This window comes from Pituophis catenifer, unplaced genomic scaffold (assembly GCF_029215685.1).
Source record: "Pituophis catenifer annectens isolate HBS135680 unplaced genomic scaffold, rPitCat1.0.hap2 SCAF_2, whole genome shotgun sequence".
Classification (NCBI taxonomy): domain Eukaryota; kingdom Metazoa; phylum Chordata; class Lepidosauria; order Squamata; family Colubridae; genus Pituophis; species Pituophis catenifer.
This window is the reverse complement of record NW_027256882.1, coordinates 198,790,433-198,808,878: the sequence shown is the minus strand read 5'-3', so window position 1 is coordinate 198,808,878 and position 18,446 is coordinate 198,790,433. Positions and strand designations below refer to the sequence as shown.

The 18,446-nt window shown below is 39.3% G+C and overlaps 1 protein-coding gene across 1 annotated transcript in view; it reads left to right on the top strand.

The window, feature by feature from the left end:
• The first annotated feature begins 7,707 nt into the window (after positions 1–7,707).
• The window catches only part of ZCCHC7 (zinc finger CCHC-type containing 7), a 142,593-nt gene continuing 131,854 nt past the window's right edge, over positions 7,708–18,446 (top strand). The window contains exons 1-2 of the mRNA XM_070938508.1: positions 7,708–7,769; positions 16,345–17,061. Of these exons, the coding sequence (XP_070794609.1) occupies positions 16,359–17,061 (703 nt within the window). The 5' untranslated portion in view covers positions 7,708–7,769; positions 16,345–16,358. The remainder of the gene's footprint in view (positions 7,770–16,344; positions 17,062–18,446) is intronic.

Sequence of the window (18,446 nt, the reverse complement as noted above, 5' to 3'; positions counted from 1 at the left end):
TATAAAATGTGATCTTTTGCAGTTTTGAGATACCCAAACAAATATTCATAGCATCCATCTGCAGCTCTAACTTCTGCAATCTGGATATTTAGCATGGTTTTTAAAAAATCCCCACCTAGGTGTTTCCATTTTTGCATGCATGCTAATATGTTTTGTTCATTAGTTTTCCTACAGCAGACTATCAATGAAAGGAGAAGGAAAAATCTAAGTATGCACCCTCGTTTATTGCCATAGACAAAGCACATTTTTAAAAATATTTTATTTTACCGCTGCTGTAGTTAAGAATGTTTTGTTTCCCTATCCTAGAAAATTTTTCATGCTCCTGGCATCTGCACAGACATGTATCAAGGTGAAGTGCAAGAAAGCCGACATTTCTTGAGCATTTAGGACAGTACTGTTGGAGACAGGGCAGGTTTGTTATGAATATTTTGGGCCAGGTCACCAGGCACTCCCGCACTCGTCAGGGAGCTGCCTGTACAGTGCGCAATTGCGCCGAACTGATCGCTCATGCCCGTTCAGGTAGCTCAAATCCTCCCACTCCTCCGGATCAGTTTGATGTGCATTGCTCATCTTATACACAGGATCATTTGGAGGACAAGCTGCGCCAGTGGTGAAATGTAAAATTTGTTACTACCGGTCCTGTGGGCGTGGCTTAGTGGGGGGGTTTTGATGTGACTGGGTAGGCGTGGCCAACTTTAAAAAAAACATTTAAAAGCATTTTTTCTATAACCTCTTTGGCCGAAGAGGTTGTAAAAAAATGCTTTTAAAAGGCTCTGATGATCAGGCAACTCAGCTGGGATCGTCAGAGCCTTTTAAAAGCATTTTTTCTACAACCTCTTCAGCCGAAGAGGTTGTAGAAAAAATGCTTTTAAAAGGCTCTGACGATCCCAGCTGAGCCGCGCGATCATCAGAGGCTTTTCTTTTTTACTTTTAAAAGCATTTTTTTGGCCGAAGGAAAAAATGCTTTTAAAAGTAAAAAAAAAAGCCTCTGATGGTCGCGCGGCTCAGCTGGGCATTGGTTGGGGGGGGGCAGGGATTTTTGCTACTGGTTCTCCGAACCACCTGCTGCCATCGTTACCGGATCAGGCAATCTGGTCTGAAGCGGGAGCATTTCACCCCTGGGCTCCGCTTGAAAAGATGTGAAGATGGGCCACCCTGTTTTGATGGTGAGAGAGGCGTTGATTGGGCTTACTTCCTAGGATGGAAGCCTTCTGTGTTGTACTTATTTCAAAGGCCAGGCAAGCCACCTGGCAAGGAGAGGAGAGGCGAGGCAAGGAGTGGCTGGGAGGGGAGGGGCGAGGCACTCTATTCAGCCAGTTCGCCAAACTCCACAAAAAATTAGCTACCAGTTCTACTGAACTGATGCGAACCGGCTGAATCCCACTATTGGCTTTAACCTTAGAAATGTTGGGCAGATGATAAAAAACTTTGAATGGTGAGGGCCAAGAAACATTTTGTGAGCAGCAGGCCCCAATCATCCAAAGAAAGCCTATAAAGTCAGAACAGATGAGCTTTGCCCATGATCAAAATATTCTACATCAGTACAGAGACTGAAGGGCTTTAGATGAACTCAGAGGTTATGCACGGAATATCCTGTAATATGCCTGAATGCCATAAATTTAAGAATATCCTGTAATATGCCTGAATGCCATAAATTTAAGAAAATGTGTTATTTTGTGGCTATACATCATACTTTAAAAAAGGGAAAAAGTTGCAAAACATGGTGATACCAAATGAGCATTTCTTTTAGGGATCAACTATATGCCCTGATGACTCTGCCAAGTGATGAAAAATGTCATAACAAATTAATGGTTGTGCAGTACGCTTTTAAACTGATATCAGAGATAATACAACTGAATCGATCTAAGCCTGCCTCATCTGTAAGAGATTACTGCATCCCCTGGCAGCAAGAATTTACATTGCTTATGCTATTTTATAGCTATCCGCCAGGACAGGCATGGAGATGTCTTTAAAGTATATGTATTCTGTGGTCAGAAAAAGAAACTTCTAGATTGACAGACATCTAACATGCTGAATGGGAGGGGGGAAGTGTTTCAGGAGTCTTGCATAGAAATTGAAACCTTAAAACAGTTTTCTAGTAAGAATAAAATTTAAGGGAGAAGTCATAGTATATATAGCCCAAGCAGCCAGATTTCTAGCCCCACTTCTCCAAAATAGAAGAATGAGAAATATTTATTTATTTATTTATTTATTTATTTATTTATTTATTTATTTATTTATTTATTCAACTTGTATGCCGCCTTTCTCCGAAGACTCAAGGCGGCTTACAATGTATTTAAAAACCATATATAAAAACATTAAAAATTAAAACATTAAAAACAATTAAAACCCATTCATACTATTCATGGCCGGATCTCGCAAGATTGCAACAGCGAGATCAATGGCCCCAGGCCTGCCTGAAAAGCCAGGTCTTCACTGCTTTTTGGAAGGCCAATAGGGTGGGGATGGTCCGGATCTCGGGAGATAACTGGTTCCAGAGAGCTGGGGCAGCCACAGAGAAGGCCCTCCCCTGCGGGCCCGCCAGCCGGCACTGTTTAGCTGACGGGACCCGGAGGAGACCAACTCTGTGGGATCTTACCGGTCGCTGGGAGCTATGCGGTAGAAGGTGGTCTCGAAGATAACCTGGCCCTGAGCCATGTAGGGCTTTAAAAGTAATAACCAACACCTTGAATTGTGACCGGAGACCAATAAGGAACCAGTGCAGCTCGCAGAGAATTGGGGTAATGTGGGTGTACCTAGGTGCACACACGACAGCTTGCGCAGCTGCGTTATTATTATTCAATTAGGCAGGATTGAAATTATCATACAAAAAGTACATAGCAATGGAAGGATTTCATAGCAGAATTCACGTATAGGTACACCTGAAATAACTGAACAAAGCCACAAATAGAGAAGGGCATTGCTTTCCAAACATAGTGGATAATTCTCCCCAAGTTACACATGCTTAAATACTCTTACTACTAGTTGCAAGATTTTGACTCATTTAATCAGACTAAGGTCATGCTAGTTTCATGCCATTTATTATACCATTTGACAGATTGTTCTATTATTTCTGAGTTTTTCAAAGGGCAATGTCTACATTTTTTCAAGACCTGGAGAACGTTTCAGTATCCACTGACAATTTCTTAATCTACACTTACCAAGAATGAATGTAATCAGGCCCACTTAGCAGTTTTAACAACAAAATAAAAGCCATCTAAATCTGAAAGGCATATAGCATAAAAAATAGAATAAATAGTATGAGCTAGATCCAAGGAAAGTGAAGCTGAATGAACTATCCAGAATCTGTACATGAACTAAGAGTTTGAGATATGGTGTGATACCTTGAAATATTTATATTATTGGTATTATAAATAGAAAAGCCATGCATCCTTTAAAATCAACTTGCTAAAAATATAAACATTTTGGCAATTAGCACATAAACGAGATAACTTTTAGGACAGAAATTAAGTTAAATTTTAAATTAAAAGACCCATATTCTGTATTAACTGACATATTGCTCTAAATCCTGATGCTACCAGCTATAGAGCAGATGGAATATTGCTTCAAATTCATGAAGCAAAATGGAAATCAATATCCTGAATACCCAAATTGAGGAAGAATTTCATACCTTATCCTTCAGTGAAATGTACTTTGAGCAGGTCCCTTATAAATCTCAGTTGTAACAAACCATGAATTGAGATCCATTCTTCCGTCTTTGTTGCAGACAGTCAAACCATATTTTGATTCCAGACAATAGTCAAAATTCCAGTAAGCAGTCTAACAAAGGTGGTCAGATGATGCAGAACTCAGTAGCAGGCAGAAGATCCAGTCCAAGGTCAGAAGTTCAAGTAGTACAGTAGGTATGACACAGGCCAGTTTATAAAAAACAAAGAAGTTGGTTTCTGCATCGTATTAAAACAAAATACATTAAACTGCCCTATTACTGTTACATATGAACTAGGTCAGTTGCTCATTTGCTACTGGTATTAATGCAAAAATAACCAAAGAAAATACAATCCCATAATGCACCTTTTAAGATGTTGATAAATTGGACAGTTAAATTTAGGTCTAATTTAATTTTGGATCTTGTCTTTTCATATATATATATATATACTGTATGAAAAAACTTTTTTTCTACATAATAAAGAAGAGCTCGCTACAAAGAATATTGGGAACTTAGGATGACATTGTTTTGCTCCTTTCTCCCATTTTCCCTTATGCCAATAACCCTATGAGGTACAGTATGTTTGGGGCAAGAAAGAATGACTGCCCTTAAGTAACCCACAACATATGTGAGGGTGGATTTGAACCTGACATTCTTCAGACTTAAGGTAACACCTTAATCAGGGGTATCAAACTTGATTTCATTGAGGGCCACAGCACAGTTGTGTTTGACCTCAGGGGGCCCTGGGCAGGCATGGCCAGGGTGGGCATGCCCAGCTTGACATCACTCATGTCGGGAGCGCCTGTGGCGGCCCAAGCACTCTGCCAGCAAATGGGCTCCTGCAACCTTCTGCCAGCCAAAATGGAGCTGGGGAGGGCCCACGGCCAGATCTAAGCACCCCATGGGCCGGATCTGGCCCCCGGGCCTTGAGTTTGACACCCCTGACCTTAATCTCTACAGTTTCAAGTGAAGTGACAAAATCTCCAGTTCACATTTAAGAATCAGCATGGCCCTACTACTAGAGGCATTCCTGTAAATAAAGATGATGCTAGTGCCTGATGCCTTGTTCATTTAAAATATTATTTAATAAAATAAAAGAATGTAACCTGGAATTAAGGAGAAACTTCCTAACAGTGAGGACAACTAGCCAGTGGAAGAACTTGCCGTCAAAAGCTGTGGATGCCTCATCACTGGAGGTTTTTAAGAGACTGGACAGTCACTTGTCTGAAATGGTATAGGGTCTCCTGCTTGAGTAGGGGGTTGGACTAAAAGACCTCCAAAGTCCCTTCTAGCTCTATTCTGATTGAAACTAAAATTAGATGAGTAGAAAACCTTGAAGGTGCCAAAAGTCTACAGAAATATTGGTACCATTCAATATTTATATTTACTGATTTAACCTTTTAATTTTACAATTTTTTCCTGTTTATTTAGTTATTTGCTATTTTTACAAATAACTCAAGGCAGCAAACATATTCAACACACCTTCCTCTTTTTATTTTCCCACTACATCCCCATGAGGTGGATTGGGCTAAGAGAGTGACTGGCCCAAAGTTACCCAACTGACTTTTTTGACTAAAATGGGACTAGAACTCACAACCTCCTGCTTTCTAGCCTGGTGCCTTAACAACTACATCAAACTGGTTTTTTAACTTTATTATATAATTAGATATATTAGACTTAAAAAGGACATACGAATTTATGTGCTTTGCAATTCTAGTATCAAAAATGGGATATAGAGTTATCATTATTAAAATTTATTTGCCGCCTATTTTACTCTTAGGTTACTCTTAGGTATATCTTTTCTTCCTCTCCCTTTGCTGTAAGAAATGTAATATTGATCAATTGCAACATTATTGAACAATCATTTAATATTTTAATGGCTGGTAAACATTAGTACCAGTACCTCAATCTTTAATTTCTAAAGAGTCTTAACTGGTGTCTTCCCAGAAACCAAGAGGTATCTCAAATAATCAAGATTTAATGAGTGTTAATGTACAGAAATTATTTTGTTAGCAGGCTCACAATTAGATTCAGAATTGGGGAAAGAATATTGATAGTGAGCCATTTGTTATCACATATGGAATGTATATGTCTGTCTGTGTGTATATATCTTAATTTCTAAAGCTTTTGCCTTTTTTGACTGATGCAGATGCATTTTGCATAAAATTTATATATTCTTCTATGACTCTCCCTGTTGGAATGTATTTTTACCTCTATTAGGCAAATCAAGCTTTCCGTATCACACTGGAATTTTGTACATGCATAAAAATATATAGAATAAGTCAAGGTTGACTACTATCAGAAATAATTTGGAATAGCAGAAATGACATTTTAACTTCACAGAAAAATCTGTGATTAGATTCTGAAATCCTTTTCCTGTTGGATGGAGCCTGTGAATTCATTCCATAGAACTTTACGATGCCTAAGCATAGAATTTGGCCATATTCACTTTCTCTGAACTGTGCCCAGTAGATAACTATATGAGGTTACAATCATCACTCTGATAAATAGCTGCCAGCTCACTTTCTCAAAATATTATTCATGCAAACAGTCTACTTGCATGAACTCTGTATCACTGGAACTGTGAATTTACACATGGTTGCAGCTCTTATTCTGTAAGCTAAGAAAATTACAGATGATCACCAAAACTGACTGTCAGGCTTTGGAATGAAGAGACAGGTTACCCATCTGGGAGTTAAGACTTCAATAGAAAAAGATAGTGTAAGATTGGAGAAAACCAATTTAGTTGATTTACATCTCTTACCAGCTTTAAAATCATATGCCTCCTTTTATATATCATGTTCATTCGTTTATTCATTTATTAAATTTCTACACTGCCCATCTCATCCAAATGACTCCAGGCAGTTTATAACATAATAAAACAATATGAACTCTGAATAAAACCACAAATTAAAGAATTAGGAACAAGTTAGAACTTACAAGTTAAAAGTCTATGGATATTCTAAGCCATCCAGGTCATAGTTGTCCCAAAGGTGCTTTTTCAAGAGGCAAGTGGACTTTCTGGTTTTTCTTTGAAGAAATTTTGCTTCTCATCCAAGAAGGTTCTTCAAAGAAAAACCAGAAAGTCCACTTGCCTCTTGAAAAAGCACTGTTGGGACTACGTTAAAAGTAGAAATCAAAGTTAAAAAATTAGGAAAGGTGAACAGATAACAAGGTATGGCAATGCTCTTAAGCCACCAGCAATCCAAGGGTTGCATCAGTTTTGTTGTACTAAAAACATTTTTTTTCAGTTTAACAAGTTAAAAAAATTCCCATTCCAGAACTACTGGAAGAATATACAAACAATGAAGGAAATGTGTTTTAACAACCAGTATTGGAAGGTTTTTTTTTCAGATTCAAGGCCTTTTCGATACATCTATATCCATCTTCTAAAAAAAGAAAAAGGGAATACCCTTTCCTCTAAACTACAAACTCCAGAACTCCTAGTTATCATGATGGGAGTTGTAATACAAAGCATCCTGGGTAACACCTGGCAACCTGCTTGAACATTTCCAGAGTCCTTAATGGTGCACTCAGAGAGCAGAGCACCAAGACCCATCATCTTGATCCAGCTGGTTAAAGAAGGCTGAATTGGAAGCCGTAGGCTGGATTTGTTTAACTAATATCCCAAATTAGGTCCCAAATTATGAGTTATGAATCCACAAAGATCAATTAAAAAGAGCCGGCCACCGTCTAGGTAGAGCCCTCCAGCTAGATTCTGCTGATATAGACACACACCCCATAATTCCTTTCGCGATGCTTAGGAATGCATGCTGGGCGCTCGAAAACCGAGCATCCCCAAACAGAAAAAAAAAAAACAACAACCCCAAGCGCACGTGCTCAGGCCAGCCGTGTGACCTCACCGAAGTGGCAGCGGCGCGTGCTTTCGCTTGCGTCCTGGCCGGCGTGATTTCCCTCCCCTCCTCCCCACCCTCCCGAAGCGCAGGCGCAATAGCTGAGTTACCTAACGCGCCGCGCCCGCCTCCTTTTTCCTTTGCTCAGCGGGCGGAAGCGCAGTTCGACGTGAGAGGCGGGAGGAGGGGTCTTTGGTGGCGGCTGTTCCGGTCTCGAGGGGTTTCCTGGTTTGCAGCAGGCAGCGCTAGTGAGTAACGTGGGCGAAGGAGGCCATGAATTCGTCGATTCGTGTCTCTTCCCCCCCCCCGTCTTAGCCTGAGGACTTGGCTTTTGTTCGTATTCCCCCCTCCCCATTTTAGAGCGGCTACGCACCTAAAGCTCATCCTTTGGTCTGCTGCCAGGGCAGGAGGACATAAAGCAGACAGGAAAGACTAAAGTCAGAGCCAAATTTTGTGCTTTTGGGGTTATTTCCGGGGTGTACAGGATGTTTCTTAGAGAAGAATCGGAGAAACATTGTCCCTAATTCTCCCCCCCCTTTTTTTTTTTTTGGCAGAATCGGCTAAATTGCATATCATGAGCCATTTGTGTATATTGATTATCCCATTTATTTATCTCAAGGGTTTAGCCAGGAAGGGGTCTAAGGTGGTTTCCTGGTCAATGCAAACAAGAGAGTGTGTCTGTCTGTGTCTTTAGGGTTACAATTTCATAATAAGACTGGACACAAGGCTCGGAAGAGGAAAATTGGAGAGGGAACAAAACAGTAAAGCGCTGATTCGTAAATGTTATGAAGCTTTACAATGACCTGTTGTAAGGGAATCAGGAGAGTAGCTTTTCTCCTTGTGCTACATACAGCCTAGGAATATCTCATGGGGGAGAAGAAGCCAAATCTGATGAGGTTTGAAGGCTTCTCAGCTTTGCTGGCTTTAAAAATTGTATATGGTGGGGAAGGAATATGCACTAGTAGTGCTGGAGGAGTTAAAGGTTTAAATAAGGAAAACAATGTAATTTTTCAGATTCTAAGAAATAGGAAGACTTCTCCTCCCTCTCTCTGATAGCACAGAAGAAACTAATTTCTGGAAGAAACCAATAACAAAATAACGCTAGGCAGCTACCAAAGTTAATACCCGTGTTTCCCCAAAAATAAGATCCTGTCTTATATTACTTTGAACCCTGAAATAAGCGCTTGGCCCTATTGCCATGCGCTCAAAAGCCTGATTTGGGCTTATTAGGGGATGTCTTATTTTGGGGGAAATAGAGTATGCATATCAAAGAGATCTCAAGTGTAGTTAGTAAGAGAGGAGGCTTACTGGCTGACCTTGACCATTCACCAACTCTCAGACTAAAATAAAAATTAAAGAAATATGGGTACTGTATTATCTTAAATTGATGGATGAAATATGAGTGAAATAAAAATATGTGTAGCCCATAAATTCTTATCAAGGAATACCAAAATGCAACCAATTCACAAATTGGCATAAGCTTACCTTTAATTGGTGGTTGGAGAAATGAAGAAAAAATCTGAACTTGAATAATGTTGCTGTCCTGTTAGGAGAGCTTTCTTTTTTCTATAGTTTACCTATTTCATTTTTCTCAGAAAATAAAGAATGGGTAATGTGGATTTTTAAAAATTTCCCTGTTATCAGATAATCTAAAAACATTTAACATCTGCTTATTTCAGAAGCTCGCATACATTGGATAAGTGTGTTACATTTTTATTTTGAGGAAACGTTTATTAAAATTCTATCCTGGTCAGTGAGTTACTGTGAGCATGCAGCTTTCACTAAATATAGATTTGCTCATCTATGAAATAGGCTATTAATAAGTAGTCATGATAGCACCTTATAGTATTTTACATTACTGAAGTAATAATTCTTCCCATGCCCTTTTTTCTCCTTAAGGCTAGTGTACTTTCCAGATGTTTTGGATTACATCTCTCATAAGCCCCAGTCATCATAACAAATAAGCAGGAATTATGGGAATGGGAACTAAAAACTGAAAACATTGGCTATAAGGCACTGGGTTTCTTACCCCATTTTCAGATTTTTTAAAATTCTATTTAGAAAAGTAGAATTGCATTCTACTTTTGTCAGATAACTGATAATTTTAATAACACTAATGCTTAGCTAAATATGTTTGCAAAGGATTGTGGATTCAAACCTTGATAACATAAAGTAAGCCTGAAGAGATTTCTGTTTAAAACTTTGGAGAGATGCTATCTATAGGGTAGACATACGCCGACGGCCTACCTTTATATAAAAGAACTTCATAAACTTCTGTTTATTTTATTGTGTGTAATTTGTATATGTATGTAGTTTCAAGTCAGTTGTTGACTCCTGTTGATTGGATTGACCAGTCCCTGCAGTTTTCTTGGCAAGGTTTTTCAGAAGTAGTTTCCATTGCCTCCTTCCTAAGGCCAAGAAAGAGTGGCCCAACTTGTTTTGTGCCTAAGGTGCTACTAGAATTCAGTCTCCAAGTTTCTAGCCTGATAGAACCACTACTTCAAATTGTTTCTCATGTACTGCATAGATACTGATTTTAGATGAGGGGAAAAAACAAAGTGCTTTATGTCTATACTGTGATAACTCTGATTTCTTTATTCCTAAAAATGTTCCTACAAATCTTTAATGAGGGATAGTTTAATCTTTGCTTCATCTAGCATTGATTCACAAATGATGCCATACTGCATCATTTGAGAGTATATTAATATGGGAGTATGACTTGATTTGAGAACCTTGAGTTAATAAACCATGTTTCATCATCAGTTTTGTATGAAAGGAATTCTTGTTAGAAATACCTGGATAGCCTAAGGCTCATATGAGTTAGTACAATGTGAGGAAAATTAAGTGTGTAAACTTTTGGACAACAAGTCACCTACTTGTCATAGTGCTAGGTTCCTAAACCATTGGGTAGATCAGTGATGGCTAACCTTTTTGCCATCGCGTGCCAGGAGAGGGGGGACGGGGGAGGGTCATGCGCGTACGTGCCCATGCGCATGCGTGCGCAAGCCCCCCCCGCTCCTGGCACATGATGGCCTGGTAAGCCCGTTTTTCTTTCTTACCTGGTTCCAGATCCTCTCTTTTTATCTGGGAAGGGCAAAAACAGCCTTCCTCACTCTTTCGGAGGCCCTCCAAAGGCCTGAAACGGCCCATTTCCCAACTCACGGTGGGACAGGAAGTGACATTTTTTGCTGTCCCCAGCTTCTCTAGGAGTCTCTGGAGGCTGGGGACAGCAAAAAAGTCACTTCCTGCCCCACTGTGAGTTGGGAAATGGGCCCTTTCAGCCTCCGTAGGGCCTCCAAGGGAGTGGAAAAGGCTGTTTTCACCCTTCCCAGATAAATAGAAAGGATCTGGAGCCAGGTAAGAAAGAAAAACGGGCCTTCCGCACCCCACCCCAGGCCCTCTAGAGACAGGAAACAGCCTGTTTCTCTACTGGTGGGCCCAGAAGGCCCGAAAATCAGCTGGCCGGCACACACATGTGCCCCAGAGCTGAGCTGGCATGCCTACTAATATGGCTCCACGTGCCACCTGTGGCACACGTGCCATAGGTTCGCATCATGGGGGTAGATTATATATTATATGTGACAGGTTTGGGGTGTGCGTGTTATAAGATGAAGGGTTGTCTCTATTTGCTAAGGTATGATTGATGTGTTATAATGTTTGTCAGATTATGTTGCTTGCCAGAAGAACAAGGATTGGCAAGTGGACTATTGTAGGCTGAGTGTTTGCAAGCTACAGACATGGTAGCTCTTTATCTTCTGACTGTGAGCCTTGGCTTTTTTAAAAATATAAGCTTGTGTTTACTTGGGGAAGTCATGCTTTACACAAATGCACAGCTTTCAAGAATTGTCTACTAATGCCAAACCTGGTCATTTTCTTTTGAACTATGCCAGCTCATGAACTGGCTTGGACAACTAAAGGAGTCTTGACCTATTCAGAAGAACTTGGCAAAGAAAGAGGAAAAAAAGGGAAATCAGGTTGTATGGAAGCTGTTCCCTCCCTGAAATGTATGAGTCCTTTTGTTCTGCAGTATTAATAGTATTTAAGTGTCAGTGCAATAATAAAGACACTAAATAGAATTGGGTGGAATTCTGTTGCTTCTCTAGAGAGGGATCTTCTCTTATGTCATGGAATTAATTATGTTATAGCTCTGAGGAGTTAGTGTACATAGAGGAGATTTTGTGTCAGTACCTGACTATGTACACTTGAACCTAACCAGCCATGCCATTGGGATTCAAAATATAATGATGATAAAAAGTTATTTTTATCCCTAATAGAACATTGGAATAGTTCACTACAGTATTATATATTAGAGTTGAATCTAGAGGAATTTAAACAGATGCTTACTTCAGTGCCTTTGTTGGATCTTTGCTGATTTGAAATTTGATCACATTTGTATATAGCTATCAGACTCTAAACTGAGGACATTGGAATCATCTTTTAAAATTACATCAAAAGATTGATATACTGTTTCAGAATATTTGAGTATGCAGAAATCAGGCTTGTCAGCTAGACCCAAATTTATTTTAGGTAGTGAAAACCTGTCAATTGCTGCTGAGTGTCATCTTTGAGCAGAAATATTAAATGCCCATTAATCCTAGGTAAACATTCCCTACTTGGTAAAGAACTATGTAAGATTCTTCCAGGACTGCATTTGAACTCTGATATTTTTATAAAACTGTAGCTTTTGGAGTTGGGTTTTCCCAATATTTAAATGAATTTCAGCAGTAAAAGCTCTCACAACAAGTCATTTTTAAAGTCCTAAAAGCACATTTAAACATTACAATTAAGTGAATGGCAGAGAATAGATTATAATTTCAGTTGTTTCCAGGGATGAAAATGCGAATTGGTCCTTGTGTTGCAGTCCTCATGAAACTTGAAAGCCTGAGTCAAGATTGTAATTGAAAGCTATATGAAATCTCAGCTGATCAAGAATCCTCCTATGCATGTGCTGAGAGGTATCTGAAAGTGCAAGTATTCTTCATAGTTTATGCTTTATTGGCTGTCATTTGGTTTTTAAATCCCATATAGAATATTGACTTTAAACTTGGGTAACTTGCAGTCCTGTGAATATTATTGAAATGTAAATTCCATCATTTTCAATCAGAATGTGATATTAGAAATGGTAGTTCTGATAATCTGGAAGACCTCAGGTTGTATCATATATCCCAGCTTTTTTTTGTATGGGATTCTCATATTACCTGAATCGTTTCTCTTCATGAGAGACGGCTTACTTCGTGTCTACATTACAAATGTTTATTAGCATTAATATAGGTCTGTGATGGCGAACCTATGGCACGCATGCTAGAGGTGGCACGCAGAGCCCTCTCTGGGCATACGCGTCATCGCCAGCTGCTCTTCTAGTTTCCGGTGCACACGGCCAACTGGTCTTCACAGGTGCCAGAGCGCCAAAAAACGGCCTAAAAACAGACCAATAAACAGCCAAAAAACAGGCATGTGCGTGCCGGCCAGCTGGTCTTCAGGTTTCCGGTGTTCCGGCGCACGCACATGCACACGCATTCCAGTTTGGGCACTCGGTGCTGAAAAGATTTGCCATCACTGATATAGGTCATCCTTTGGTTCAGAGTGACATCAGTCCAGTGACAACACATTTTGGTATTGTCAGTTTGTGTAGCGGTACTATAAAGTGCTAGCCTAGAAATTAGGAGATTGTGTGTTCTTGGCCTCCCTTAGGTATGAAAGCCAGCTAGTTGACTTAGGGCCAGTCACTCTCTCTCAGTCCAGCCCATGTTATATCGTTAGTTTGGGGAAAATAGGAGGTATGAAAATTAGGTATGTTGACTGCTTTGAGTTGCCCAAAATATATAAAATGGGCAGGATAAAAATATAATAACAGCATTCATATAGTTTGAATGCTTTGAATTGGAGATGCTATGGAAATCTCAAAGTGGTGATTGGAGGCTGTTTGGATTTGAATGAGATGAAATAGGCTGAAACAATCTGAACCAATGCAAGAGAAGTTACTTCTTGTACAGAAGGAGTAGACCTTAGTTGAAAAAGCTTATCTCCAACTTGGTGCTCTTCCTTGACTTACGGCCTACTTCAAAATAGAAGTTGCAGCTGTGACACCTGTTCCCAAATTTGGCTGTGTGCCAATTGTGGCCTTACTTGGACTGGGAAGATTTTGTCATTGTGATTCGTGCATATATTTATTAGCTGTGGGGGTGCTGTGGTTAGAAAGCAGTTTTGCAGGCCAACTCCGCCCACAGCCATGAATTTGATCTTGATGGGCTCAAAGTTGACTCAGTTTTCCATCCTTCTGAGGTTGGTACACCAAGGACCCAGATTGTTGAGGCAATATGCTGACATTTGTAAACCACTCAGAGAGTGCTGTAAAGAACTATGAAGTATATAAATCTAAGTACTGTAGCTATTGGTAGTATTTAAATTACTGCAATGTGCTGTAGATGGGGCTACCTCTGAAGACTACTTACAATTGCTACAAAATATAGCATCTTGTATATTAACAAGCCAAAATCATCATAATCGTATAATACTTGTTTTATGGTTGCTGCGTTGATTATTAGTAGATTTCCAGGTTCAAAGTGCTGGCTTTGATGCACAAAGCCCTGCATAACTTGGCATTGGGTTATTAACAATTCTCTGCATAGAAGTGTCTTACTTAACCCATCCAATTTGGCCCAACATTAGCATCTTTTAGTCTTCTTTCAGGTGTGTGACATGAATGGAATAAGCGTTTTCAGACAAAGTTTTATTTGCAGTCTCTGTATAATATGCAGTAGCCTCCTTTGGAAATTAGGTAGATTGCCTTCATTATTGGGCTTCCAGAAGTTATTAATACAGAACTATTGGATATCCTCTTCGGGTAGTCAATGGATACTAATGCAACTATTGTATTATTGTAAAATTTAGGTTTTACTTTGTTTTATATTTTTGTGAATTAAACTGCTGGGAGTCATTTTGAATTTGACAGTATAAAAGTAAAACAGATAGGGAGACTTTTTGGCTTAGTTGTTGGCAAGATTACATGACCTAATACAGAGTTTTCATAATGACTGTTCCAAAACTCAGAAATCTTTTGAGAAATAAATTGGCTGCTATTTGTTGTTTGTTTGTTTGTTTGTTTGTTTGTTTGTTTGTTTGTTTAAAAAAATTGTACAGTGTAACATAAAAATATTTTTAAAGGCTAGGTTTTGGTTGATGTGGTGGATTAGTTGGAAGGTTATATATTTTTGATACTATTTAATGTGTTTGTTGGTTGTAAGCCACTTTAATCAGTTGGAAAAGTGGTGTGTAAATATTTAACAACATTTATAAATTGCTAAAATGCTCAGTGACGTCAGAGCTTAGTGATCTCCAGAGAGCTTGATGAAAAGAGTTGGAATTTTTTTCTCATTTGTTTGGCATGTATTTCTTCTATTGTTCCTTGTCTGGGCTATGTTAGTTACCATCTGAATGGATTCCAATTATGTGCCGGAACTATTACTGTCTCTCCCTCATCTCAAGAGAACATGGGGCCTGGGTTTCTTTAAGACTTCAAGGGAAATTGTTTATCTGAGTTCATCCTTCTCAGTTTTTTCTCCCTATGTCATATGCCAATGTAATTGTTTTCTTTTTTATCCATTAAAATTAATGGACTTATAAACAGAAATATTCATATAACTTTAGTATTTATATTTAAACTTGTTAAGTTTATTTTATAAAAACTATTGACTCATTAAATTATTCAGATTAATGAATCCTATTTGGGTAGAGACACCTGCATGGTAGAACATTTTCCCTCATTGCCTGTTGCAAAAGAAATAATGGATGGGATCTGGTATTTGATGAGCTTCTCTAAAGAGGCAGAATTTATTCAATCGGGAGTATCTGCAAATCTGCAGGCACTGAGTACCATAAATCACCTCTTCTTTCTATTTTCCAAACCACATTTCTTTTGTATCTGTCAAAAAATTCTTGACAAGCAGGTCTTTTGGGTAAATTGATAAATTTACTGTAAATTGATAAATTTACTGTAAATTGATAAATTTACTCAGATTATCTCATCTCTATATGCTGCATGCAGCGCAGTAGGGAGCTGCAGAATTCTTGGTTGGCAAGTAGGTTTTTGGCTCTCTGCTGAAAGACACAAGTGAAACTGCATAGCCTTCGAATCAGTGGTGAATTCTTGCCAGTTCTGTCTGGCTTGTGTAAAGCGCCAGCGGTGTGTGGTTCAGTGAACTGGTGGCGGCAGCGCAAGGCTCCGCCAACTTGCCCGGACGTCATTACTTCCTGGTTTTAACCCCATTTAACCAGGAAGTAACCCATTTTTGACCCTCTGTGCATCCGCAGAAGGCCTTGTGTATGCACAGAGAGTCAAATATTGGACATGACGATGGCGGGTGCCAGTGGAGAGGGCTCATGCGTGTGGTGTGCACACTTCCAAACCAGTAGGGAAGGTAAGTAGATTTCATCCCTGCTTGGAATACACTTCTCACAAGTATGTAGTATTACCATAGTATTTTTATTTAGTTTAGTATGCACTTATATCTTATGGAGACTTTTGCCTTGAGTTAAAAGTTTTCTTTGAAAAGCATAAAATCCATTGAATACATTGGGGCTTGATTTTGAATAAAGAGATAAAGGTAAAGGTTTCCTGTCCAGTCATGTCCGACTCTTGGGCATGGTGCTGATCTTCGTTTCTTGACTGAGGGAGCCAGTGTTATCCCAAGCATGCATAGAAATGCACCATAGAATAGATGGACTGAAGTTTTTATCACTCTAAAGCTTGTTCTCTGCATTAATGAAGTGTCTACATTGGTTTGCTGAGCTTCATTCATTTTTTTACTTTCTTTTTTTTCCTAGATAAAATACTTACTATGTTATTCAGTGGGTATGGCGATGCAGAAGCATTTGAAGATGATCCTTATTCTGAAGGGTCTTCCAGTGAAACAAGCATTGATAGTGAAGTAGAATTTCATCTTTACAGTCAAGTCCATTATGCACAAGACCTTGGGGATGTCGGTGAAAATAACAATAAGGATGTCAAAGGACAAGAAGAATTTAAGTCCTTGAAGAAAGAGAAATCAGAGAATGAACAAGATCAGAGAAATAACTTAATTGTCATTTCAGATAGTGTCAGTTCAGATAGCTCAGATGTCATAATATTGTCTGATACCCTTGAGGAAGATAGCATTTATGAAAGTAAACTCCAGAAACTAACAACATCAGTGTCTCCAACATTACGTAAATTAAATAAGACTGCTTACTCTCGTGCCAAAAAATCTATTGAACACCCTTCCCGGCCTATCCTGAAATCTGAGGATCAGGCTACGGTAAATTCAAGTAAAGCAAAAAAGGCTAATGAAAAGGCAATCTTAAATAACCAGGATGATGTTCACATGATTCATAGAGTTTTAGTAACTGAGGACAGCTCCAGCAGCGATGATGCAGTTGATGTGTCAAGTATATCCTCTGAAAGTGATAATGTGGAGAGCTGGATGCTGCTGGGAAGTGCCGCAGATGACAAAGATGATGATATCCTGTTAAATCTTGAAGGCTGTAGAACTTCAGCCAGTGGAGGTTAGTATGTTTTTGTGTGGGGTGGTTTCAAGCAGCTACAAGGTATCAGTAGAAAGAGTAAATATAAAGGGTCAAACAGGTTTAGGGTGTAGGAAAATAAAACAAAGTATAATGACCACTATAAAATATATATTGGTATATTGGTACCTTTGTAAAGCATGCTGTGTTGTTTGAATAGCAGAAAAGCATTTGTCCCACAGCCCTACACCTATTTATAAGGAAATACAATGTTCCTGGGATATGTCCACAGTTTGTAACCTTAGTGAGAAAAGAAGAGCACACTGCAATGAACCTAATGTGCATCTGCAATAAAAAGATTACAAATATACTGATGCAATAAATGAAAACAAACAAAAGACATAGTATACTCTTGAACTGATAAAATTCTGAACTGTACAATTATAATTTAAACCATTAAAATTTCCAGTTAAGAGAGAATAGTATTTGGAGACAGTGATAACAAACAAATTTGGGGTAGTCTTAGTTTCTCTTTTACAGATAGCCTTGATTTACCATCGTTCATTCAGCAATTGAAATTACAATGGTGCTGAATGAAGAGACTTACGACCACGGTTTGAAGTTACAGGGCTGTACAGTAACAAGATAAAAATTCAAGTGCTTGGCAGCCTGCTCATACTTATCACCACAGGAGCACTGCAACTACCTCCATCTACTTATCCCCCTCCCCCCAATTTAGGTTGCCATTCCCAGCAACACTTGGCAGGCCCAAGTCCAGAGGTGGTATTCAGCTGGCTCGGACCGATTCCCCCGAACCGGCAGTGAAAATCACGGGCACCCACCCACCCCGGCTCTATACCATCCTATTTAGTCATGTTAGTGAAGCTGGGTGCATGTATGAAAGGCACATGTGCCAGCAAAACACATGAACGGAAAGCCTGGACGCATGGACGCATTTGCGAACTGGTAGGGAAGGTAAGTGAATACCACCCCTGCCCAAGTCTGGGCCTGAAGTAGGGGACCTGGGCCTTCAGCTGTCTGAGCCAGATGTCACCACTGTCTGATCTCGGCTTCAGCCCTAGCGCTGCTGCTGCCACTGAGAAATGCTATCCACACCATAGCCAGCCATGTAATAAGCTCAATATTGAGATTCCGGTCTGAATTGTGGTCATAAATTAAGGATTATCTGCATTCTGTCTGTCTTCCACCAACATGTCATTAAAAAGGCACCAGAAATTTTAGTCATGTTCTCATCCCCATCTTAATTCAAAATATGGTATTTTCACAGGGAAGGGAAATGTATTTAAGACAGTTGCCAGATGTGTGTTTTGCAAGATTTGCTGTCTGAATATGTTACTGTTTTACAAGTAAAAACTTAAAATTAGGTTTCTATTCTATTAGCAAGAAAACACAGAAGATATGAGGTA